The sequence below is a fragment of the Podarcis erhardii genome, assembly GCF_964252035.2.
Source record: "Podarcis erhardii genome assembly, chromosome: 7".
In the NCBI taxonomy this organism is placed as follows: domain Eukaryota; kingdom Metazoa; phylum Chordata; class Lepidosauria; order Squamata; family Lacertidae; genus Podarcis; species Podarcis erhardii.
This window is the reverse complement of record NC_138511.1, coordinates 65381341-65406293: the sequence shown is the minus strand read 5'-3', so window position 1 is coordinate 65406293 and position 24953 is coordinate 65381341. Positions and strand designations below refer to the sequence as shown.

At 43.8% G+C, this 24953-nt stretch overlaps 1 protein-coding gene across 1 annotated transcript in view; it reads right to left on the bottom strand.

Moving 5' to 3' along the window:
• Positions 1-2474: 2474 nt before the first annotated feature.
• CLIC4 (chloride intracellular channel 4) overlaps positions 2475-24953 on the bottom strand; it is a 47109-nt gene continuing 24630 nt past the window's right edge. The window contains exons 3-6 of the mRNA XM_081869633.1: positions 16596-16721; positions 14109-14215; positions 8771-8952; positions 2475-8190 (exon numbers count right to left, since the gene is read on the bottom strand). Coding sequence (XP_081725759.1) covers positions 8026-8190; positions 8771-8952; positions 14109-14215; positions 16596-16721 — 580 coding nt within the window. The 3' untranslated portion in view covers positions 2475-8025. The remainder of the gene's footprint in view (positions 8191-8770; positions 8953-14108; positions 14216-16595; positions 16722-24953) is intronic.

Sequence of the window (24953 nt, the reverse complement as noted above, 5' to 3'; positions counted from 1 at the left end):
ATGCATGTAACCACTTATAAGGCTTATTTACCTTGGTTTGGCTTAATTCCCTTTTAAAGTCATCTACGCTATCACCTATGAACTGGGGCTGGATCAAGAGAGTGGCACAGTCAGGTACTAAAATGTGATCATGCATGGGGGGGGGCATATGTGCTATCCTATAAACTGGGGTTGGTTAACCTGTGGCCTTCCAAATGTTGAGAAATGTGTCCCGGCATGCTAGGTGTTTATCTTAAGTCATAGTTAACATAAAACAGGGTTTCATCCTTAGTGCAACGTGTCAAGTGGACCACTGGCCCAAGGTCACCCATGAGAGCTTGCTTCAACAGGACTATGAAGGTGTTTTGTCAAAGCCAGCATAGCAACACAGCATATCTAAAAAGGCTGATGGAAGATCTAGAAAGAGGGTCACGGTTTCTGGTCTTCTCCATTCAACAGATTGGCTTTGAAATGGTGTTCGGATGAGGTTCTAAAGTAACAGGTACGAAGAACCACTTCAAAAGGTGCCCAGAAAGCCACAACCCTCGAGAAAGTGCATCTCAGACGTGGCTCTCTCTCCCCTCCTGGCTTCAATTATGTGCCAGCCTCAGAACAGTTTTCTGTTGGAAACCTGGAGCCTGTAATGAAAGAACCTTCTTACGACGACTGCATTCCAGGCCTGCTTCAGGGTTTATACTGGGGCAAAGGGTGCAACAGCAGTCTTCCCTCCTGCAGTTTCCAGCAACTAGTATTCAGAAGCGTACCATCTCTCACCACAGAGGCAGAGCATAGCTATCATGGCTAGCAGTCACTGGTAGCTTTATCATCCAGGAATTTGTCTAATCCTCTTTTAAAGCCATCCAAGCTGGTGGCCATCGCTGTACCTTGTGGCAGCAAATTCCATAGTTTAGGTGCTGTGTGGAAGAGAAGTACGACTTCTTTCACTTTTCTGCTGGCAAAATAGGCAGCCTTCACAGTTGAGTTCTGTGTGCGCTCTTTTCTATTTAGACTCAATTACTTTTACCAGTAGTGAACTTCTTTCCCGGAGCAGTGACCCTTCTGTAGCCACGCAGGCACAAGAGGAAAGCTTCAGTAGCCTCAGGGCAACCCCAAGGTTTGCAGAAATACACCATACATGTCACTTTGAGATTCCTATCAGTTGCTGGATTAAAATATCCCCCTTGAGAAACTAAAGGTGTTTCCTTACAGCAAGTCAGTATTGTCAACACTGACTGGCAGCAGCTGCTATCCAGGATTTTCCCAGCCTTACCTGGAGATGTCAGGGACTGAACCTGAGACCTTCTGCAAGCAAAGCAGGTGCTCTTCTCTGGACACTGTATATGTGTTTTCGAAAGATGGTGGAGGGAGACACCTACAGGACAAATGGAAGCATAGCACCAGTTGCAGGAGTTTCCCCAATCCTGCTGTTCAAATTGTGCCTGGATAACTCACTTGCAGGGGAGAGACTGTGTTGGACCACCAAGGAGAGCATTTTTCCATCTGCCCTGCCCCACCCTCTTGTAGGATTTACTCCTGCTCTTTGTGGCCTATCTGTGGGGACTGCCCCCTACATGTGGCAGGAACATGAATGTATTTGGATTTTTTGTTTTTATTTAGTTTTGATATGTTAAGATTTTGTTGTCTTGATTTTGTGGGTATACGTCATCCTTTGTGAGCCACCTTGGGGGGCATTTTTTGCTATAAAGCAGCATAGCGATAAATTCTTAGCTAATGTGCAACTTCTTGGCTGTTCTCTGAGCAAACAGCTTACTTCAAAATGTTCATTTCAAATTCAACTTCCAAGCCAATCTCATAAGTTTCCCACATCTGAATCTCAAATTCAAAAGCCAGCAAAACAGATGTAAAAACATAAGAAGCTACCATATATCGACGCAGACCCCCTTTGGGTCCATCTAGCTTGGTATTGCCTAAATCAGTGTTTCTCAAACTTGGTTCTCCAGCTGCTGCTGGGACTAAGACTCCCATCATCCCTGACCACTGGTCCTGAAAGCTAGGTGTGATGGGAGTTGTAGTCCAACAACAGTAGAGACCCAAGTTTGAGAAACTTGCCCTAAACAAACCTTCCACCCTCCAGATGTTGCTGACGCCAACAGCCATCAGCCCCAGCCTGCATGGCCAATGGCCAGGGATGATGGGAGTTGTAGTCCAGCAATATCTGTAGGGAATCACATCTGTAGGTGATGGGAAAGACCTCTCTTGAGCTGAGGCACTGCAAAGCTACAGTCATTCGGAGTAATGTCTACAGTCATTCCGTGGTCAGGGCTGATGAGAACTGGAATCCAGCAACATCTAGAAGGCACCAGGTTAGAGAAAGCTGGATTACACTGCCTAGTAGCATCTCTCTAGGGTTTCAGACAGGAGTCCTTCCCATTTTAGGATTAAACCTGGGACCTTCTGCATGCAAGGCATGCCCTCTACCCCCTGAGCTATAGCCCTTGCCCCAGAAATCCAGAGAAGAAATAGCCAAGATCATATTAAGTGAAAAATATAAATTTTATTTTTTAAAACAGCTGCCAGCAGTTTGCCAGTATACCTGTAAAAGATATTCCAGAAAAGTGAAAAGAGAAGCATATTACAATATATCATAAGAGATTCCAGGTATCTCTGTACAAACGCCAAATCAATGCCCTGCCCATTCTGGGAATCTGTGCCCCCGCCCACCCAGATGCAACAGTTGAGCAGATAAAACAAGATGATATATATTTTTAAAACACGGTTTGCTCAGAACAACCTTTTCAGGTATGTTCAAAAGGATAAGAAGGAACTTGACTGTATCTAAGCAATTGTGGTTTTAACATGGGATAAAATGTCTACTGTTAGTCACAGCTGGGAGGGGACAGTTATTCATTTTTAGAATGAAGAGTTGATTTAGCATTGCCTCTTAACGCAACATTTCACAGAAAGGCAGGTAGGCAGGTGAGTGATAACTAAGGTTCCACAACCCCCCGCCAAAGAATATACATGCTTCAAGCACTAGGGAATGAAGCCAGACCTCTGCTCTCATGTGTAGCCCCCCCCCCCCCCACTATGCAAAAAACTTTTAGTATGAATTAGAACACCTTTGTGTGTTACATTTAGACACTGGTAGGCCCTAGAATGGCCAGATTTCTAAACTGGTTGCTCTTTGTCACTGTTAATATTTGCACATAGCTCTAGCATAGTAAGATAGGCTAGACCAATTTCTGTGGCCCACGACCTTTAGAGGCTGATAACAAACAGAACCATTTTGTGCACAAATGCATGTTGAGCTGAGTCCACAGAAAATACTTTTGTTACAGAGGCCTGATCTTCAGCTGTGCTGGCTGGGGCTCATGAGAGCTGGAGTCCCACAAGGAGGACTTGACAGAGGTGGGGAACCTGAGGTTTGCTTTCCTACCCCTCCGTGCCCAGAATGTGGCACACTGGTTCGTGTGCGAGTCAGACAAGTGTAATGATTTCACAAACGCTCTGCACACTTTTGAGAGAAGTGTTCCACCTGTTCTCTTTGTTCCTCAAGGCTCTGCCTGCTGAGCAAAAGTGACCTTGTTAAAAAGGCATCTCTTGATATATATGTCATGCAATTTTAATTCTCTGGGTTGTAGTCACTACAAGTGCTACTCAGAGTAGGCCCACTGAAATGAGTGAGCCCACATTAATCATGCCCATTCATTTCAAGGGGTCTATTCTGATGGAGCATGACTAACACTGGATATAACCCACAGCTTTTCTTTTAAAAATAAATTCTATTTCACTATAAACAAAATAAGCAGAATGGCCAATTATCTTATACAAATATGACCCAACAGAGAGCATGTGGACAATGCATCATCCAAAACATTGGAATCCATAGTGTCATGACATCAAAGGGCATAGGACAAGGGCAAAGACTTTTCCTCCTGAATTATGTTTGCAGAAAGGACTTCAGGGCCACCTCAACCCTTCTTGTTACTTGTGAAGCAGAATCCAAGCAGCAATCTGCACTCAGAGTAACATTAGATGCAGCCAATTGGGATGTTCCCCTTCAGTAGGAGCTGCCTCTCAGAGTGGTCCAAGCCAGCAGGTTCTTTCAATGGCACAACTATCCTGTGGCTAACAATAATACATGCACAGAATTTCCCCAGACATACCAGTTCTGAGATGACTTCAATCATTCTAAATATTAACACTCCTGCCTATTTTTAGGGCAAAAGTGAGACAAGCTGTGGCCTTGTTGCTGGACTGCAACTCCCATAATTCTGACCTTTGACTGTGCCCGCTGGGGCTACTGGGAGCTGGGAATCAAGCAGCATCAAGAGGGCCACAGATTCCACGCTCCACCGCCTGGGTTTAGGCAAAGGAGTGATTCCTCAAATGCTCCTAGACTGACAACTAGAATGGGAATTTAAAACATCTTTGGCTATAGGAGTGGAAAGGCATTTTGGAAGTCACATTAATACAGGAGGAACATTTAAGGAATTGCTACAAGGAGCTGCTCTCGCTCACACTTCTGGTTCTCATGCAACTATCATCCCATGCTCAAAAGTCTGAGGATGATGGGTTTGGGGAATGTCTGTGAGAATTAGACCTACATTTGCTATTTTGGATGGCTAGAAGCAGAATGTCTGTTAAGAATGCTTATGTAAATAAAAAATATCAATTTTGTAAGAAACTGGCAAGTGGCTAGATCATTAACTCTTCAGTTTTGTGCAGGTTAGGCAAGTTCCCAAACTATAAATACAGTAGGTACAACACATGTCTTTCCGCACTCCCTTCTCTCCAACCTTGGAAGAATAAATGTTAAGTCAAACTTGGGGTTTTCTCTGTCTTCCAGATAGTTAATCTGTATATGAATGCTACCAATTTCATAGGCTAAACAAAGGTCAGCTAACAGGAATTCCTTTCACATTTCTGTTGCAAAAACGTAACTATAAAAAAAATTCCCATTTGATGACAGAAGCCCCCCCATCCACAAACACACACCCATCTCTTTATTCATTCAAGAGGAAAACTGAATGCTTTCACCCATGTGAGCTGCTGAAGTTAACCAAATGGTTGATCACTTGCAACCACAAATTATGCACCTTCTCTTGTGGGAGAAACTGCCTCTACTACACACCAAGTGGATAACTGGTCACATGAGAGAACATTTATGCACATCAATATTACTGAGGAAGAGATAATGCTTCTCTGTAAAATATACTGTACTTCCAAATGACTTCTCTGTTCCAACTTAATAGAATCAAGGGCATAAGATTCAACTGCTGCCTACATTTCAAACCGGAAAGGTTTCGTCAAACAGTACTAAGGCATAATCAGCATCAAATGATAAAGGTTGTCCTGTGCTGCGGTGTAATTTAAAATAAATTGGCAGGCTGCTTCCTCCCTTTTGACTGATACTGTTGGGAGGTGCCAAGTTATTTACTTTCATGACTCATTAAAGGTACGCTTTCAAATAAACACAATCCACCAAGCACCAGTTCTGGGCTAAATGGATCCAGTAACCAGATGGGGAAATAGCAGTTACATAAGAGGTGGTTATGTGGACAGTGACTTGGCAAGAATTTGAGCTAATGGCCCACATCTGACCATCTTTTTCCTCGAATCCCATCTGGTCACACCGGTCATCCTACCTTCTAATCTGAAACTTTAAATTTGCCAGGCAAAATGACAACTGGAAGGCAAACAAGTGAGGGCATTAGCAGGACAACCACCCTGTGCATAAGATCCACCATGCTGTACAACACAATTCTACCCTTTGGGTACCTTACCCCCCAAATGTGTACACCAAGCTGGTCAACTGACTTAAAGGCAAAATCAGCAAGAAGAGGAGCAGATTTCGGGCCAGTGAAATTAAACTAAGAGGTACAAACATGCTAGAAAAGGTACTACCATCTAGTGTTTTGTGTCAAAGCTGCAGGATGCTTTGGGGCCACCCTTAAGCCTAAGACTGGCTTTTGTGAATACTGGCAAAGAGAAAGAAGGCACCACAAAGGCATCTATAACAAATACAAAGCTATTACTGAAATCGTGTATCTACTTATTGGATCAGATCACAATGTAAGTATGATTCTTAGATTTAGAAGAAGAAAAAACCACAAACCTAAGGCTCTTGACACCAAGTCCCTCACCAAAATGAAATTTTGTACAAAAAAAAGGTTCCCTAATCCTCTTCCATGCCCTCACTTATGCTGAGTAAGCCAGGCTGCAATGCTACACACATGTACTTGGGAATAAACCACGCCAAACTCAGTGCAACTTGCTTCTGAGCAAGTATGTACAGAGTTGGGCTGCAGAAAGTCTGTTAACAGGAGCCCTTATATCTGCTTTAAAAATGTACACTCCAGTGTAAAAGTTACAAAAGGTACGCTGGCAAGAAGACTAGTGTTGATTGGCTGGAGTAGTCTTTGATGGCATTTAAAATAAATAGAAAGTTTGCTCCATGCCTCAAATCCTTCCCTTTCCTTTTATTAAAGAAAACCCAAGTCAGAAACACAAACTATTTTTGTTTTTACAGTGCTATTCCTTGGTGCTGTTCTAGAAATACACAACTTGGACCTTGAATGTGTTAATGATTGTGATGTGAAAAAATATAGATCAGGTACATATGCAGCAGTCAGATGTGACTTATTGAAGGGAGAAACAATTGAAAGAGGGGCTGAGAACTCCACATTCCACACTTACAAACGACCAAGGAGAAAATCATCAATATGGAATTATGCACGTAAGGCAAAACAGTTGGTATCTAAAGGCCACTTTGCACATATTTAAAAATAAAAAATAGTTACTTGCAGGAATCTGACATTAGCACAGTGAGAAGAAAGCACCCCTGGCACCCAACCACAGCATTTCTTGCTAGCAACATAAAAGAGTAGTTACATGTTGAGTAGAAACATCTGGCATATTTAGGCTGCTTGACAGCTCAGGTTTGGAATGATGTTACTTAAGAAATAAATCCCACATATTGACAAGCCACCTAGTGCCTTAAAAAAAAAAAAGCAACTTGCTATCATGGCCTTGGATTATTGTGCTTCATCCAATAAAGATGTCTTGCTTTTTGATCCAATCAGTTGGAGACATGTACTCCCCCTCCACCCCCCAATGCAAGCATATGCAGTGAACCCTTGTCACCTCCAAGAACACAGTTTATTGGGTTCCTGGTGTCTATGGGTCACAGCTTGTGGCATTTGAACTTGTTGAAATGTGCCTTTTTCCTCATGAGCAGGCATGCTTGCCCAAAGGTTTTGCATGTAGCTCTTTTCGGTGAGGCAGTAAGAGACTTTGGTGCACTGTTCAGACAGACCAGCAGGTACAGTGTTTCAGGAGAGCTAAGGTATGCAATAGCATCTCAAAAATACATAAATAATCCTTAAATCACACCAAGAAGTGCTTCCTAAACAAATCTGAAAATCCCAAGATGCAATTTGAGATTTAAAGGCCACTTTATATAATCAGAAGAAGCAAGTGGTAAAAAACAACAACAACCTTTCCTTAGGCTGAATCACCTAAGTTTGGAGATGCGGAGGCTGTATTCGCTCTGCAATGAATAAAATTCTGCGCATTAAAATATTCTATCGGAGAAGAGCATGCTGAAGCCATCTCCCCAACAAGCCAAGTGTGTGCAGACAAGAGAGAGAAGGTGCCTTCTAATATAGGGAAAGTGTTCAAACTTGCACTCCACTCCCACTACCTGAAATGCTCAGTCCAGGAAAAGCTTTACCACTCGGTTCCTTGGACTATGTAAGATGGCTGTCCTACCTAATTGAGACCCATGATCTGCAGGCCCAGGTAGTAAAAGTAGGGGTCCCACTCAGCAGTTCTGGGCCAGGTTCCAGAATTGCTTCACTGCAACATTAACTGCTGTGCTCAGCTTGCTTATTAAAGGATACAAAGCAAGCAAACGGCATAACATTGGTTTGCATTTTTTGAAAGAGAAAAAATACCTGGTCTACCCAATGTAACACTGAATAACTGCAAGTACATGCAAAGTAAATCACTATCTTAAAAAGACAAAAGGGGAGCAGTCTGTTAAAAGAAGCGTTTCATTATGAAATGTGTGCGAAACACTGCTTATTTAGTGAGTCTCTTAGCTACATCGCTGTAGGCGAATTCAATCTCTTTGTCTCCAGGACAAGTGTTGGTGAATTCATCACGACCATAGGCATTTGTCAGGTATCTCCAAATCCCAGTCATTGTCTTGGGAATATCGAAGTTGCGATACTTTTTGGCCACAACCTAGGAACAAAGAAAGGGAAGAACAGCTGTTTTACAATGTCCAAAGAGAGATGGGACCAGCCCATAATTTTTGTGCTTTGAGACCGCAACCAGAACCACAAAATAGCATCGGACTTGTCTGCATATAAGAATGAGAGGGGAAGCTGCTTAATACCAAGTCAGATTACTTTCCATCTTGCCTAATACAGGGGAAGGGGTGGAGCTCAGTGGTAAAAGCAGAGGTAGAGTGGTAGATCCCAGATTCAATCCTAGGCATTTCCATGTAATGCTGGGAGAGACTGAAATCCTGGAAAGCAGCTGCCGATCAGTGTAGGCAATATTGAGATAGATGGGCCAATGATTTGACACAGTGTAAGACAGGGATTGAACCTGCAACCTTCTGCATGCAACTTGGGTTGGGTATGGCCCCTTCCCTGTAAAATGAATAGGAAGCTTAGCATCAGTGGCAACTTGTAGGTGTGCAGGCACCCAACAGAATTTCCCAAAGCCCATTTGCCACCACAGGAAATTATCTCGTTCAGTTGAGTCAAGCGCCAAATGTGTGCACATGCAAACTAGCCCTCAAGGTAGTTCCACCCACCTTGACAATATGTAGTTTGGGCAACAAGTTGCAGTCTGCTAGCGTCATCTCATCACCATCCAGAAACTTGCGGGTGGAAGCTGCGATATCCTCCATGCTGTTCTCATCAATCTCATCAGGGAGAGGTGTATTCAGGTACTCATCCAACTTCTGCAGAGTTTTCAGAAGGCCTCTCTCCAAGGCTGGAAGAGTTAGCCAGTGAAAAAGGAAGAAAGAAATCCAATGGTGCTGGATAAATCAATCACAGTTGAAACCTACGTACCTAACCCCCAATGGAAACAGCGCCAAGCGATCTATGAATCAAGCAAAAAAATGGAGAATCTGTTCACTTGGGGTGCCGTTTAGAATGTGGCCCTTTCAGCCCTGATGAAGCACTCAATTTCTGCTTAAGCTCCATTACTGTTGCATATTAGTTCTTGAAGTAACAGCAGAGGGCAGTCTTCACCAACATTTCTCTCCTTACAGGAAAGAGAGCTTTGCCCCGCCTGTTTGAAAGGCCATAAAAAGAATGTAGGGTTGGAGAAGTATTTACATAACCCTGCAAAAAGAGGTTATCAGCAATGCTCCTTTTCTAAGACAATCCAAGCAATGACTTCTAAACTTTAGAATGTCAAAAGAAACCCCGCTTCTACAAGTACTAATGAATCAAAGTAATGAAGGCTTTGTTGCTTCTACAGGCTAGGGCAAACAAGATTTTACACCTTTAAGCTCTGCCTCCACTGAACCCAGGAAGGTCTGCAAGATGTAGAAAAAGCAAACCCCAGATCGGATTTCATAGCGGGAGCAATGTGCCATCGAGTAAAGTTGCTCTGACAGCATTGAGATGAATTCCAACTAACCTCTGAACATCTTGCATGGCAATTAAGAGAGAAGCATTGCCCTTAGCCTGGAATGGGAACTATGAGCCATTCTGTGGGACTGTCTGCTTTGGAATTCTCCCATCTACTGCATGCATTCTGTGTTAGTCACAACAGTGTCGTTTCCAGTTTTGAGCCAATGCTGATGTAAGTTTGACTTCAAGACAATGGCTCCCTCCCAGAAACTCCACAGGAGTAGCCTTTTTCTCCCCTGCCTCGGCCCCTCAATATCTTCAATGAGTAGGAGAATCCTTGGAGCATTTGGTGCAAAACTCCTCTGGGTGTGTGCAATACTCCCCCCCCACCTGCTCCAATTCAGAAGAGAAACAGCCATTGGGCATGCAAGCTACAGGACACTACTTGGCAGAACAGTGAAGAAACAGGCCAGCTTATAGTCAAAGCAAATTCATCTGAAACCAAGTGAAGTAGAGAGTCAGTAGAGCGTTGCAGTATCCAAAGACTACTCCACAGAATTCTGGAAATTAACCTACTTGGACCTGTGCCTCCATCTTGCCTTCCAACTAATGTCTAGCTATATCTGTTTCCCAAAGCTCAGTGCCATCAGGATTTATTTTAGGTAATCATGGCTATGTGTATGCTGCAATTCCATGCAAGTCCAGAAAAGCCACAGAATGAAATACTTGCTGCAAAATTTTAAGAATAATCTCTAATGAAAAAATAAGTTTCTAGCCCTTGTGGTTGTGAAGACTTGAGAAGGATTGCCAGTGGGTGGGACTTCAGTGCCCTATACAGCTCCTCCCCCATGACTACAGAAGCGGAATTATGCAGAATAAAACACGCATTTCCGCATGATTTCCACAGATCACAAAATACAGATAGCTAAACTGTAGAATGCTGATCTCCAGCACAGGGCATAAGTGAGCTGGGACTATCTGATATATTCAGGGTTAAAGGTGAGCCTGAGACAATCCTCATCAGTAGCTCAGCCTTGCAAATGACTTAAGCAATAACCTACATGGCCAATCCACCCCTAAGCACAGTATTTTATAGGCCACAAAGGAAAAAAGCAGATAGAAAGTGAGCAGAAACTGTAACAGTGTACAAAAGCCACCAAAAAAATGCACCATGGAAAAGATACTGCTGTCAATATTGTTTCCTTACAATGAGCTGCTGTATGAGGTCCCTGTGGCAAAAGGTCGCCTAGCAACCACAGATTTCTCATTTACTAGCAGGAAACATAATCCAGGTCTATAGGTCTGTGGATTCAGTTTAAGTGCCATTTTTAGACCACCAAGGGTAGCACACTGTTTGATACAAGAGGAAAAAATTGGCAGAGCTTTCAGAGAAAATGCCAACAGTAGGTACACCAGGCAATAAAAATTATGAGTATAGAATTTTCCAGCCAACTCACTAATTATTGGTGGGGAGCTGAAGCTAGAAAAATTCCAGATTTTCACAAGAGTCACATAGGACAGATTTAGGCTAAACTAGGGACGGGGAACCTGGATCCCTTCAGATGTTGTTGGACTCCAGCTCCCTTCATCCCCAGCCACTGGATATGTGGGCAGGGGTTGATGGGAGCTGGAGTCCAGCATCATGAAGAGTGTATGTTCGCTACCCCTGAGTTAAAGGAAAGTAGATTTGGCTGGAAAGAGGAAAGATTTCCTAAATGATGGAAAGCTGGCCCTTGGAAAAAGCTGGCTGTGGGTATTCATCATAGCTACATTTTTTTCAAAATCTGCTTCCTGGTGTAGATCATAGCATCCCTAAGAACCTCAGCTTTTCTAGTCTAGTGCCTTGCCCACCTCCTACTCATGGCTACTGCTTAGCGTCTTTCAGATTCCATTGCTCACCTCTCTCTTTACTATCAGAGGATTGGTCTACTACAGCTTGTGGCACATTAAAGAAACTTGTTTTGGCATGGGCTTTTGTGGACAAGTGTCCACTTCATCCGATGCAAGAAATGTTATCTTCACTTGACAAATACACCTGCGTATAAAGCTTTGGACAGTGGGGGCACATGGCCGTGAAAAAACAGAGCAGCAGGAACAGATGCACATGAATACATAAGACTAAGCAAGCGGGTGCACATATGAACACATTTTACAGCCTACTGAGCTCGTATTTCAGTATTTCCTTCTGTATCTGTGCATATTTGCTTGCAGACTAACTGAACATTCTTTTTGTGCATCTGATGAAAGGGACTCAAGTACACTTAAGGTTGTATCACTATAAATCCACTTGTCTTTAAAAAGGTGCAACAAGACATTAACCGTCTGAACCAATACTGCAAATGGATGCGCACATGTTCTAGATGACTTATCAAATTATAATCTAGCCAACTTTTTAAAATTCATGATCAAGATAAGCCAAAGGGCTGGAAAAAAGATGACCTGCTTCCTCTTTTAAGACACACTTTGTGTGATGTGCAACTTTTAACCTACACAAAAGATTGCGAACAAAGGAACTTAGTTATGCAGTAGCAGATTCTATGGAATTGGCTTTTTTGATACTCACTCAGAAGCAGTTCCATGCTTCATGTCTGTACAATTTCACTTTAATGCAGGTTTCCTCTCCACACCCCTAGTCAAATAATAATCCTTGGACAGCAGTTCCAGCAGAAAGAGCCAGCATGAGCCCAATTTATAGCTATCAAGAGCTGGCCAGAGGCACTTATGGTGCAAAATTCAAACAGAAGTCGGAGAGGCAACAACTCCAATTCCATGCAAACATAAGTTGCTAGCTTTTGATGAGCATGTGCTGTTGAATACAAATAGATGTGAATGACTGTCCTGAGGATACACAGTCGCTCTCAGAATGCAACAGCGTAAGGGCTGTTAAGCATAAGCAAGGTGGTTGCGCAAACAATGACTCCAATGCTTTTTAGCAGCTTTGGCAATTTTATGATTAACTTTAATGGGCCATTGTTGTCAGCAGAACTTACAAAAATCTCATGAGGCACATGCACACAGCTGGCACATCTTTTAAATGTGAAAAGCCTGGAACTTCAAATCAAGGGATGGAGAGAGGAAACAGCTGGGCCTTTGCTCAAAAGGTGGGAGTCAGTTCCAAGGACCATAATGTATTTTCCAGATGAGTGAAAGACAAAAGCTATGGAAGGACAATCCTTAGGCATAATGACAAAGGAAGCGTATTTGCCCATTTCAAGGATAAAAATTAGGGCTGAGGAAACTCATTGAAATTAATGTCCTTCAGTGGGTCTACTCTGAGTAGGACTAACATTGGCTACAAGCCTTAGCCTTTAAAATAAGAAGCAACTGGCTGCTCATGACTACACAAACAAGGTGTGTCAGTTTTGCTGACTACCTGAGAAAAGGGCCATGTACAAAAACCACAAAGCTCAACATTTCACAGGGTCCTATAGAACTTCATTCATTTCAATAGGGCTTGCACCAGACTATTGTTTTTTGGGGTGGTACCCCATGTATGAATCAAATGAAGTTTACCATTTAGCAGCCTCCAAAGGCACCCAGAATCTGCCTCCATGAGATGATATACGCTTCCCTTTGTCTCTGGCTACAAAAGTACACTCACAGAGGTCTCATCCCACCAGGCAAGAGGGCCAGCTTTTACTTGATACCTCAGACCAAAGATCACTATAGAAAGTGTGGACTCCAGCATTGGCCAGACTTAGGAAATTAGAGCTGGGATAGGCTGCATGAGCTATACCTTGTTTGCTTCCAAACATGAGAGCAGAAGGGTTCTGGCCTTGTTCCAGAGCTCACCTGCTGCTCAGAAGTCATAAACAATGCTCTTGAATGCAGTCTCGGCAGGGCAGCCATACAGATGTTGATCCAGTTGCCATTAATGCAGTGGAATCGCCCACTTCAGCCCCTCGAGGTCTAGAATAGGAAAGCCTGTGGCTCTCCAAATGTTGCAGGTTATAAATCCCATCCCTCCCGACTATTGGTTATGCTGGCTGGGGCTGATGGGAATTTGAGTCCAATAATTTCTGGGGGGACCAGACTTTCCATGCCTGGTCCAGAAGCCTTTAAAAACCTCACTAAGCCTTCTATTCAAATGCATGCACTAAAACACCAACGACACTGTCCCCTACTTCATTTCTTTTTATTTTGCTGAAATTCTAGTTAAGAAAAAGATAATTTGAAGTGGACATGTGCCAGGGGGATAAACTCTGTCTGATTACTGCACGTTCTCTGCTAGCAGTCACTTTTTCCTTTGCAGAGTTGTAAACATGCATTTGAAAGCTTATGGTGGCAACCGGGGTGGAGGTGGGAGCAGTATGGGTAATTTGGAACACAGAAGACACAGGAAAAAGATTGAGCACCTTCTGCTCCCCACTTCTCTGCTACTACAGAAGCAGTTCTAAGGAAAGATAATCAAGGCTTTGCTGAATGTATTGCAAAACATGACATCAGCTCTTAAGACAGTCTGTGTTTGGGAGAAACCTCTACTTGGGCAAGCTAAGAAACTGAAGGGGAAGATGGATAGCAAAGAGAGCTAATGCCACATAACACACTCAAAAATAGATTCCCTACCTTCATTTGCTTCTGGCCTGGAATTCTTGATAAATGCAGAAAATTTAGCAAAGATGTCCATTCCAGCAGTGTTTGATTCTGGATGTTTTGGTGAAAGCTTTGTGTACCTGAAGAGAAACATATATATATTTGTATATGAATTTACAGTGTTATTTCAATTGCAACAATGGCATTGTACCATATAAGTTGGGCATATTTCCTTCCAGAATGTTTTATTACTGATGGCATATATTTGCATCATCGCTTTGTAGCTACGGCAAGCTGGGAAGAGCACAGTGGCAGCATAACTACAACCTTGTTCCTGTGTTAAGCACCTGAAAGAAACAAACATAATGCTCCAGTGCCCTTCCCAGAGCACATGGGAGAGAGTTCCATCTGCCTGAACTCACAGGAGTCATTCATTCAGTGTCAGAGGCCATCTGAAATTTTGCCAAAGCAAGCAGTGGCCAATTACATTACGCAAGAAGTGTGGTGGCTTAGAAATGCTGCGTTACCCTCGTAATGAATTCCACAGTTTTGCAGAGTTAGCACATGGAGATCTGCCCTCCCCTGAGAAATATTTAAATGGATGCAACTTTTTAAAATACGTTGCTACTTGAGCAGCAAACTGTTTAGAGTTTTGTCCAAATACCAGATCTGCCCATATTTTTGACAAGCCTTCAGAAACATGTTTAGCGATGAAGTTATATTCCAGAAAGTCCCAATATGCACATACTGAGACGATTTCAGTATTTCTTCCATTAAAAAAAGGGATAACCCCTTGCTCAACTCACCTTGGAATAAATATGGGTACAGCTAAAATTCTGATTTAAGCTAGTTGTGAAACAGTGACTGATTTCTAAAAAGCTATCAACCAGGACACTGAACACCCACCTTGACATCCTAGGGTCCACTCATTTTAGCTGACCCTCACAACCAGTCACCGTTTGTGATCACCACATGGGCTTGTGGTGAGTTTTGAAGGTGTGCCAACAACTCTAATGCCCAGTGTGACTGGGAGAGCAAATTCTTTCCCTTCTCTCCCAGCAATCAGGCTATGCAAGCACTGAGCCACAGAGGTGCTGGAGAGCCTCAAAGCTCTGCAAGATGTCACTGGCACTGTGCCACTTAAGAGACACAAGGTCTGGGAGACTCCCTCCTCCCTCCCTCCCATGAGGCAGTAGAAGGATGAAGAGGGGGGAGGAAATCACTCAGACCATGCAGAGAGGCATCTCATTGCCTTCAAAGTCTGTCCAAAGTTCAGCATGAGGACAGAAATCTCAGGGGATTTCTCCAGAATTAAAGAGAAGATACCAGTTGCAGGCAAATTTGTGGGCCATGTTGGAAAAGAAAAATACAGTGAATTGGTTACTAGTCTGTATGGAAACCACTGCATTTCACTTTATGAAATTCAAACAGAACAAGAACACCCCTACGTACTCTTAAGGAGTTTGTAAATGCTAAGGAAAATTATTGTGGAAAACAAGACTTTAAGCGAAGAAGATAGACTTGGTTTTATCCCAAGTATTGGCAATATCAGTAATGCCAACTTCATGTTGAGTTTTAAGATGGCAATCGCTGGTGATCATCAATCCCCTTTGGTCTCTCCTTTTACAAGGGAATGAAGACACAAAGACTCTTTTCTGTTCAGACCTGCTTCCCAGTCTGTTGCGTTTAATAATTTTCAGGTCACAGAAATGCTTAACCAAGAGTTAACTTTCGGATCCGATCCTTGCTCACCCTAGCAGGAAAGAGCAATGCCAAGAGTGCAATAGCCCAGGGGTTTGGTGAGAAGTTTGATGGGAAGGAAGAAAAGGGTGGAGTCAAGGCAACGAAGAAGCTGACTGGTGTGGCTGCACGACCTGCTTGGCTGAAGCAAACCCCATGGTCAGAAATTTGAAATCTTATGCATTTCATCTCTGTTGCACAAAGATACAGCTTCGATAGGGTACGAACAGCTTTTTGGCCCTAAGCCTGTATTAATGTACAGTTGCCATCTCTTATTGCTGATGAAGTAAGCTTGCAACTAACTTGCATAATGAGTACAGTGGTGCCTCGCAAGACGAAATTAATCCGTTCTGTGAGGCTCTTCGTATAGCGGTTTTTTCGTCTTGCGAAGCAAGCCCATTGACAGCTTAGTGGATTAGCACTATTAGTGGTTTAGCGGCTTTTAGCGATCAGCTATTAAGCGGCTTATCAGCGGATCAGCGGATAAGCGGCTTAGCGGCTTAGGAAAAGGGTGGGGGGAGGGAAAAAAACCCGCAGGAACTCGCAAGACATTTTCGTCTTGCGAAGCAAGCCCATAGGGAAATTCGTTTTGCGAAGCGCCTCCAAAACAGAAAACCCTTTCGTCTAGCGGGTTTTCCGTCTTGCGAGGCATTCGTCTTGCGGGGCACCACTGTACATAGCAATATAGAGGATTAAGCAGTACCATCCTGAGAATTGGCAAAGACCACCACCACCAAAACAGCTTTCTGCAATACACCTCCCCTCATTAGTGACACTTACTTGGGTGGGCAGAGGACATCTTCGAGAAATTCTTCAATTTTGTTCACATCCGTCTTCACCTCATTGTTAAATGTTATGAAGGGCGGGTGAGTCCCCGGTGCCAAGTTCTGAAGGTCTGCAGGTTTCCTGCAAAAGTAGAGTTGTCTACATTAAAACTTTCAGTATGTTGAGCAATTCCAGCAGAGTCATGGTTAGTGCTATCAAGAACATGAGCCTGCTGAATCAGGCCAGTGGGCTGTCTAGTACAGCTTTCCTGTTCTCACAGTTGCAAACCAGCTACCTATAGGAAGCACACACAAGCTAGATCTGAGCACAACAGCACTCTCCCCTCCTGTGGCTTCAAGCCACTGACATCCAGAAGCATTACTGCCTCTGGCCATTGAGGCAGAGCACTGCCATCCTGGCTACTGGCCACTGATGGCCTTACCCTCCATGAATCTGTCTAATCCTCTTTTAGGCATAAGGCAGTTATGGCCCAAGCACTCTGCGGAAACCATTTTTAACCTGAGATAAATTAGGAAAATTTAAGACATGGGGGTGTCCCTGAGGTAGAAGTTGGCTCCGCTGGGAATCCAGAACTCCAAGGACTTTGCCAGCAGGTTTGATAGAGCACAACGTATCCAAACAGAGATATGCTGCACAATTTTACTTTTAAGGACTACGTAGTAAAATCTTCCAACTAATTTGGAAAGCTAGAAATGTCTTTATTATTCAAGCTGGGAAATGGTTTATAAACCTGTAAGAGAAAAAGCAGCAAAATTATGATTAGCTCTCTGTGCCTGCACTTCCATAGGATGTGTCATATTCACCCATAAGCTCACTTTACGCCTTGCATTGCACATTTCTTAGATGCATGCAGGTAACATTTAACGTGATGCATCCTATCTGGCTCATGGCGGGGGCACAGCTTTGGCTAACTGGATTTTTGAGGTTCCACCCACCTACACCTAAACACATCTGTATGGTGCCATGAAGACTGCATTCTGCTGATACAGGCTCTGTTGTCTTAATCTCTGTTCCACAGGAAGTACAACATACGCACACAAACAGGCTAACACGGAGAGAGGAGCTCCATTGTGGGGGTTGGTCTGTTAAGCCAAAACACATTTAGCAAAATGTGCAAGAGCAGGTTATGACATCAAATTTGGGACTAGAGCTACTCCTCTAGGGGAAATATTTAGTTACTATGCTCCAGCCATTAATCTTCCCTCCAACCGACAGTAACACTTCCTAGCTCAAAACAATTTCACCACCCAGGGCAAGTGTGGATTTGTTTGGCACAGTCCTATTTCAAGAGACTGTAGTGGCAGTTAGACCTGCAGGGGGAAAGCAATCCAGGCTCCTCAAAGCAGACACTCAGCTGCCATCAAGCCTGCTTCCTTTTGGGGCAGGCTGGGCCTCCTTTCCCTCAACACAGACTTAAAGGAATTACATGAAGGGGCAAACTACTTTGGAAGTTTGTGTGCACTGGGGAATTCAGTGACAGTGAGATCAGACACTGAGAAGTTTGGACTTTTTAAAAGGGGGAATATGGGAGTTATTGGAGGAAAGGTGCTGTTAGTGGACATAGTGAAAGGAACATTAATGTTGTGGTTGCAATTTTCAGTGGTGTAAAAAGGCTTTAAAAGGAGATCAAAGCAGGAGTAGAGAGTGGGAGCCTGTATAGAGGGGTAAGCTGCCTTGAACCACTGGGAACAAACAGGCTGACTATACTGTACACCTGAACAGGATTTTCAGTCAACATCCTGCAGCAGGTGGCTGCTTCCAGTTTTGTGAGGCAGGGCAAAACCTCATACATTGGAGGAAGCTGTTGGCACTGCTGTGGCCTTTTCCACCTTCGCTAAATAATTCTGGTTGTCACAAAGCGAATCAGTCTTACATCAGTACTTTCTGCTGCAAAACATGCAAAGGGCAGAAGTAAATTGTGCATATACACATCTTTAAGTCCCTACATATATTCCTTCGGGGGGACCCCAATTAAGCTGGATTTCTCCACATGCACATAGCTGGGCACTTAATGTATAGACACATGTCTTTTGCTTCCACACTTCGTGCTAACACCACAATAAAGTTTAGCTGATGCTTCCTGCAACAATAACGTCTAGCACTGCCCTGGATTATTGCCCATTTGAGGCACACACACAATGCCCTTCTGACCTGTACCACCTACAATGGGAAACTCTAGAGATAGCACTACCAGTAAAGTGAACCACCAGAATGGATCTGGTGTAAGAGAACCACCTCCCCACCATCATTCCAGTGGTAAAAATCTGGCAATCACTCAGTGATGCAAAAGACAAAGTACAGCCTTTCATGTCCAGCTTAGCTGACTTTCCCACATTTGAGGTTCGGTGAGGGATGCTCAGTCAATCATGAACTGACCTCAACACTGCACTTTGCAGGGTATTAACTCAGTATTTTAGTAAGCCAGAACCACACAAGATCTTCACACAAAACCAGTTTTAGAATTTAGCACTGAACAAGACATGCAGCAAGCAGGACAGGCAGAAGCTTGGTACAACAAATGGCCTGAAAGGCCATGGGGAGCTGAACAGATGTATAAACTAACAAGCAAAACTAAAAAAGGAAAAGAATCAACACAAGGCAGCCACCAGACCTCTCCTCTGAACAGGGGAAACTTCGAAAGCAAGCACAGCCACAGCTTGATGTCTTGCCATTATTCCCATCTGCTTAGAGTTTTCAAAGAATGAGAAAACAGGGCCCTCCATAAAACAAGGTGTCCCATGCCAAAGCTAGATTTAAGTTATCAAAAAGTGCTGATCAGCCACTGCTGCTTCACTCCAGGATCCCAGGTATAAACAGATACACCCACATATTATCAGAGACTGGACTAATTCAGCCATCCTACAACTGTTACCTTGGGATTCCATCCAGCAGCCTAATTTTTTGCATGTTAGGGTTTGTTTTCATATCCTCCACCTCCACCTCCCGAGTGCTAGTTTGATTAATAATTTGGAAAACTCCAAAGCTTACTCAGAATTTTGTTGGTCCTACCTAAAAAGTATTGCCTTAGCAATAATAGGCCTTTCTTTTACACGCTAGTCATACCATTTCTTGGTAGATGAATTTTGTGCAATGTTACACCAAAACCACTATTCAGTAATTCAGGAACACAGGAAGCTGCCTTACAATGAGTCAGACCACTGATCCATCTAGCGGCTAGTCCAATTCAGCCTCTCCCAGATTTTTGTTTCATGGCAGAGAATAAGAGCAGAACATTCAGCTGCCACAAACCTGCCCTTAACTGTGTGCACACATTCAAAGTGTTCCTAATTTGTCCTTCTCCAAAAGCTGCTGAGATTTGTGAGTCAGTTTCATACCTTAAGTAGCTTAAGCTTCAATTAAAACACTGCTGTGTACACCCACAATAATTACAGAAAATTACTGGAGTGGCTCTCCTCCAATTTCTCCCATAGGTTAGAGGAGGTTCTTTTCAGATGGGAAAAATAGTGGCAAATCATACCTTTCAGGTGTGAAGGGTGCATTCTGTTCTGGGAGCAGGCAAGACCAAACCCTCAGCAAATGTCAAAACAAGTTCTGAAAGGGGGTGGGGCTTCTGGCAAACTACACCCCCTCTCCAAAAACAGGCAAATTAAACCTATTGCTGTCACAATCCCCCCTAAGTATCCTCAACAGAGCTAGTCAGTTCCCTTACACTTTCCTTTACCCCTTCTTCCCTGTTGGCCACACCTGTTTTTGTTGCATGTTTGCACCAGTCTAAATGAGCTTTTAGCTAAACACATCTGGTGCTAATGATGTCAAATTATTTATTATTATTATTATTATTATTATTATTATTAGGAATCTGTAGCATCTTCTTTCCAAACCAATCCTTCTGGCACCTGGCATAAAACTGAAGCGTCTTTCCACTCTGCTTTCCAATGCAAAGCATTTAGGGTGTTAACCAGAGAACAACAGAAAGTCACTCTGGACCAGAGAATTATGGTCAATGTCAGCTCCCAGTTTAACACCGTAGGTTCAGGCTGTGTGGGTGGCTCCCAACTTTGTTACGTAGAAGCATAGCAAAACCATACCCTGCATCTCTAGGGATAGTCTAGTACTGTTCTGGCTGAGGTAGAGGACGTTTTTAAGGAAAGGAGAGAGAATGCGAAATAAGCGTATGCGAGTAATCCTATTACTCAAAAGTGTGCATGATGTCTTAGCCTGGCGGCCTAATTCAAAGACATTGCAAAGTTTGTACCAGTCTGCCTGCCAACAGATACTAGTATACATAATAGGTGTGCAAGAGCCTGAAAGAGCCAACTCTCATCCCATTTACAAAAAAACCTCCCCTGCCTGGAGGCCAATCTTACTCACCACAAGCGAGTGCTCTTTAAGCCTTTCCTATGGCATACAGCTGAAACCGCATCCATTTAACAGGCGTTCCCACCCATGCTGCAAGTGATGCAGCTGTATGGGCCACAACTGCCATGCTTTAACTACTACTGTAACTCGTCTTCTGTGCATCCATGGGAAGGGAACCTGTCACTATACCACTATACCACTGTCACTATACCAGCCTTGTATTTAACAATTTAAATTCATTGTGGGAGACTGCATTGAATTCCATGTAGGGAAGTGAGCAAGCTGGCAGTGGAGGAGGGATGGTTTCTGTGAGAACTGCAGAAGGACAAACAGCCTCTATTGCCAAAACCATCATAGAAATGCAGCAGGCTGGCTAGGGATGGAGTAGGACCCCTCCATCCCCTCCATCAGTCTGCTTGCTAGGAGGTCATTTTTGTTTTATTTATTTTTCACTCGTCTGCTCAGAGGTAGTAGCTTACATTTCATTTTTAGTCGGTAGGGCTGTTCCCAAGTGGTGGTGGTAGGTTGGGCAACTCATAGTGTGTGGGTCCCACCATTGACTTAGGTACAGGGCTGGGGAAGTAGCTCCTATTCACACACACACACACACACACACACACACACACTCCAGGGATGGCCCCAAATGGAAGAGGCAGCCAATCCTCCTCTGTGACCAGCATAGCATGCAGCCTATTAACAGGTGAGTAAAAAAACCAACAACAAATATATGCAGGTTTACAATTTTTGTGGGCTATTTACACAGTTACCATTTATTTATGGCAGGCCTAGGCAAACTCAGCCCTCCAGATGTTTTGAGACTACAATTCCCATCATCCCTGACCACTGGTCCTGTTAGTTAGGGATGATGGGAGTTGTAGTCCCAAAACATCTGGAGGGCTGAGTTTGGCTATGCCTGATTTATGGCATTGCACATACACCTCTCAACATACAATGTAAAGAACTCAATATTAGCAGCTAAAGCAGTTAAGATACAAAAAACAACTCCAGATAAATTTAAAAACAATACAAAGCAGACACCCACAGCAGAGACATATTCATCCAGCTGGGAAAGCTGGTTGGGACAGAAATGTCGTCAATTGTTTCTGCAAAGTGCAGGTTGTGGGTGCCTGTCGTGTCTCAACAAGAACACTGTTCTATATACTGGAAACCCTGCTCTGATTTACATGCAACAAAAGCCCCAAGCCTGTACCCCATCCTTCCTCCAAGAAGCTCAGAGAAGGATACAGGATTTACCCCAATGTCTTCTAATAGCCTCGTGAGACAGATTCAGCCTAGGTATTGACTGACTTGCTCAAAGCCACACAGGGAGCTCCATGAAGCAAGTAGGGTTTTGAACCTGGATTTCGCACATCCGCTGTCTCTTATGACACTGGCTCTCACCTGAGGCAAGCAAGATAGACTGGAGTAGTTGGGAGCAAGAGGCCAGTTCTTAAAGAGACTTAATAAAATACTATTTTATTGGGCTATTACCCAACTCGGAGTGAAGTATAAGACAGAGATGACCAAAAGAGGACAAAAGCAAGTTTTGTGTGTCTTGGGTGGAGGCTGTTAATCCCCAAAAAAGTAACAGACAACAGTGACCTATGGAACATTGCTATAAATACCCTGGTAAAAAGAACTTCCATTTCTTCCAAACTAGTAAAGAGGGAGTGGCTCAAGCTGAGAGTCATTATAGCATGCGTCACTTGGTGGTGGGTTGTTTTTTTTAAAGATTCACTGGACAAGTGCCCAGACAATAGGCTGGCCAGAGTTATAAAAAGGCAGCCAATGGGACAGGTTATACATTTGTAACCGACAAGTTCCACTAGGTTCGCACTAGAACAGATGCAAAGTTAACTTGCTTAACCTCAGACCCAAGTTGGGCAATTCCTTCTCCACAAACCTACAGCTACATCCCTCCACCAATAATCCCTAGTGATCTTAACCTGATGGTGGGACAACCTCCATTAGCGTCTACAGCAGGGGTAGGGGGACCTGTGGTCTGCCAGTTGTTGCTGGACTCCAACTCCCATCAGCTCCGGTCAGCATAGTGAAGAGAGAAGAAATGGAAGCTGCAGTCCAGCAACCTCTGGTTGAGCATTTAACCATTAACCATCAGGAACCATTGAGGATATGGTTCCTCTAACCCAGGGGTCGGCAACCTAAGGCCCATGAGCCACAAGCAGCCCATGGGGGTCATTTAACTGGCCCACGAGCCACCCCTGAACCGAGCCACGCGCTCAGCGAGTCCCCACGCACTGCGCTAAACCGGCGCAGCACAGCGACTCACTTCCGCAGCACCGGAAATCACACCTGCAGAGACACTGGAAATCGCATCTGCGCAGGTGCAGATGCCAGAAATCACGGGCGGGCGGGCGATCCAACCCATGGAGGGATCTCCACTAGAGTGAACCGGCCCAGGCAAGGTATACCTTGCTGACCCCTGCTCTAATCACTAACTGGTCTACTGGAGTCTCATCATAATTCTCTCCCATTGCCACTTCAGCAACAGCAGCAGTGAGTAATCATGTGGGCTGACCGATTAAGAGTCAGACTCGTATCAGGTGTCTGGATTCTGCTTAACATGGGCTCAGGGGCTGCAAGAGTTCATTTCTGAACCTCTCAATTCTACACCTCAGCAGCATCACTAAATGACATAACCAAGTCAGTAGGTTAGAGTCTAGACAACTGGTTTCAAGATTTCTACCTTCAGGAAACTTGCTTCAATTTAGTGATGGCCACCAACTGGGGTGGCTTTAAAAGATTAGACAACTTTATGGACGACAAGACTATCAACGGCCCCCAAGCCACAATAGCTATGTTCTCCCTTCACGGTTTGAGGCAGTATGCCTCTGGAGACCAGTTGCTGGGGATCACATGCAGAGGAAGGGCTGCTGTAGTCAGGTCCTGCTTGTAGGCATCCCATAGACATCTCATTAGCCACAGTAAGAGCAGGCTACTGGACTAAATGCCCCATTGGCCTGATCCAGCAGGGCTGCTCTTATGTTCCTATTTTGTTTACCAACCTTTCATTATTTGCCAAAGACTCCTTGCAACTTGGAAAGGGATCCTGCTAGGAGCACTCTCAGCTTGCTAGGCCTGTTGGCCTCCACTTTAGCACTTTTGTCATGCCAAATGCACACTAGAATACAGCATGTACATTGAAAAGAACGTGTGGTAAAGCGGAAGTAAACTATCATGCATGCTTTCCTGAATGTTACTGCTGACAGAGAAGCTTCCAGACTTATGGGGAATGCCAGGATTTTGTACTTGCTCAGGGTTTTGGAGGTGGGGGTTCATTTCATTTTTAAGAAAGTAGTCCTCAAGCAATTTTTTTAAAAAAATCAAAGCCAAAAGCTTGCCCCGCATTCTCAAACAAATTCTGCACACTGCAGCTATGCTCTGGCCAACAAAAGAAGTCTAATTCTTGCACACAAACACAAGCTGCATTCCTGAAGAGGGAAAAGAATGAAGCCTCTGTCTTTACTGACTACAGAGAAGCAGAAAACCTATGAGCACTTGGGGGGGGCGCTAAGTGTGTCTCCATTTAGTCCACACATATTTTTGCTTGTGGCCTTAGCTACTAGCAGAATTTAACTGGAAATAACCTCTTGCTAGCAGCGCTATATTTAACAAGACTGCACAAAGGAAAAAGCATGTCACAGAACAACAAGCTTGCAAGATTTAAGTTTTTCCTGTGCCCCACAATTGCTTGCTTGTGAACTTTTGTACCGGGAAGAGCCCAGCACAATGTGAAGTCCAAATCCTGATCTCGTTAGCAAAAGAAAAATAAGTTTTCAACCTCATTAACAGAGCTGTAATACAATACAAGCAGAAGTGCAGTTGTGAATAGCTACCTTATTAAGGTAACATTTCTTTAAAAATATTAAGTGGGTTATAAATGCCTTAAATAAAAATATCATTCAATGAAATGAGCACAGAAGTACAAACATGGCAGGCAACCACACTAGTCTGAGCTATTTTCCTAAAGTCCAAGTCATCATTCCCTTCAACAGGCACTCAACTAGCTGA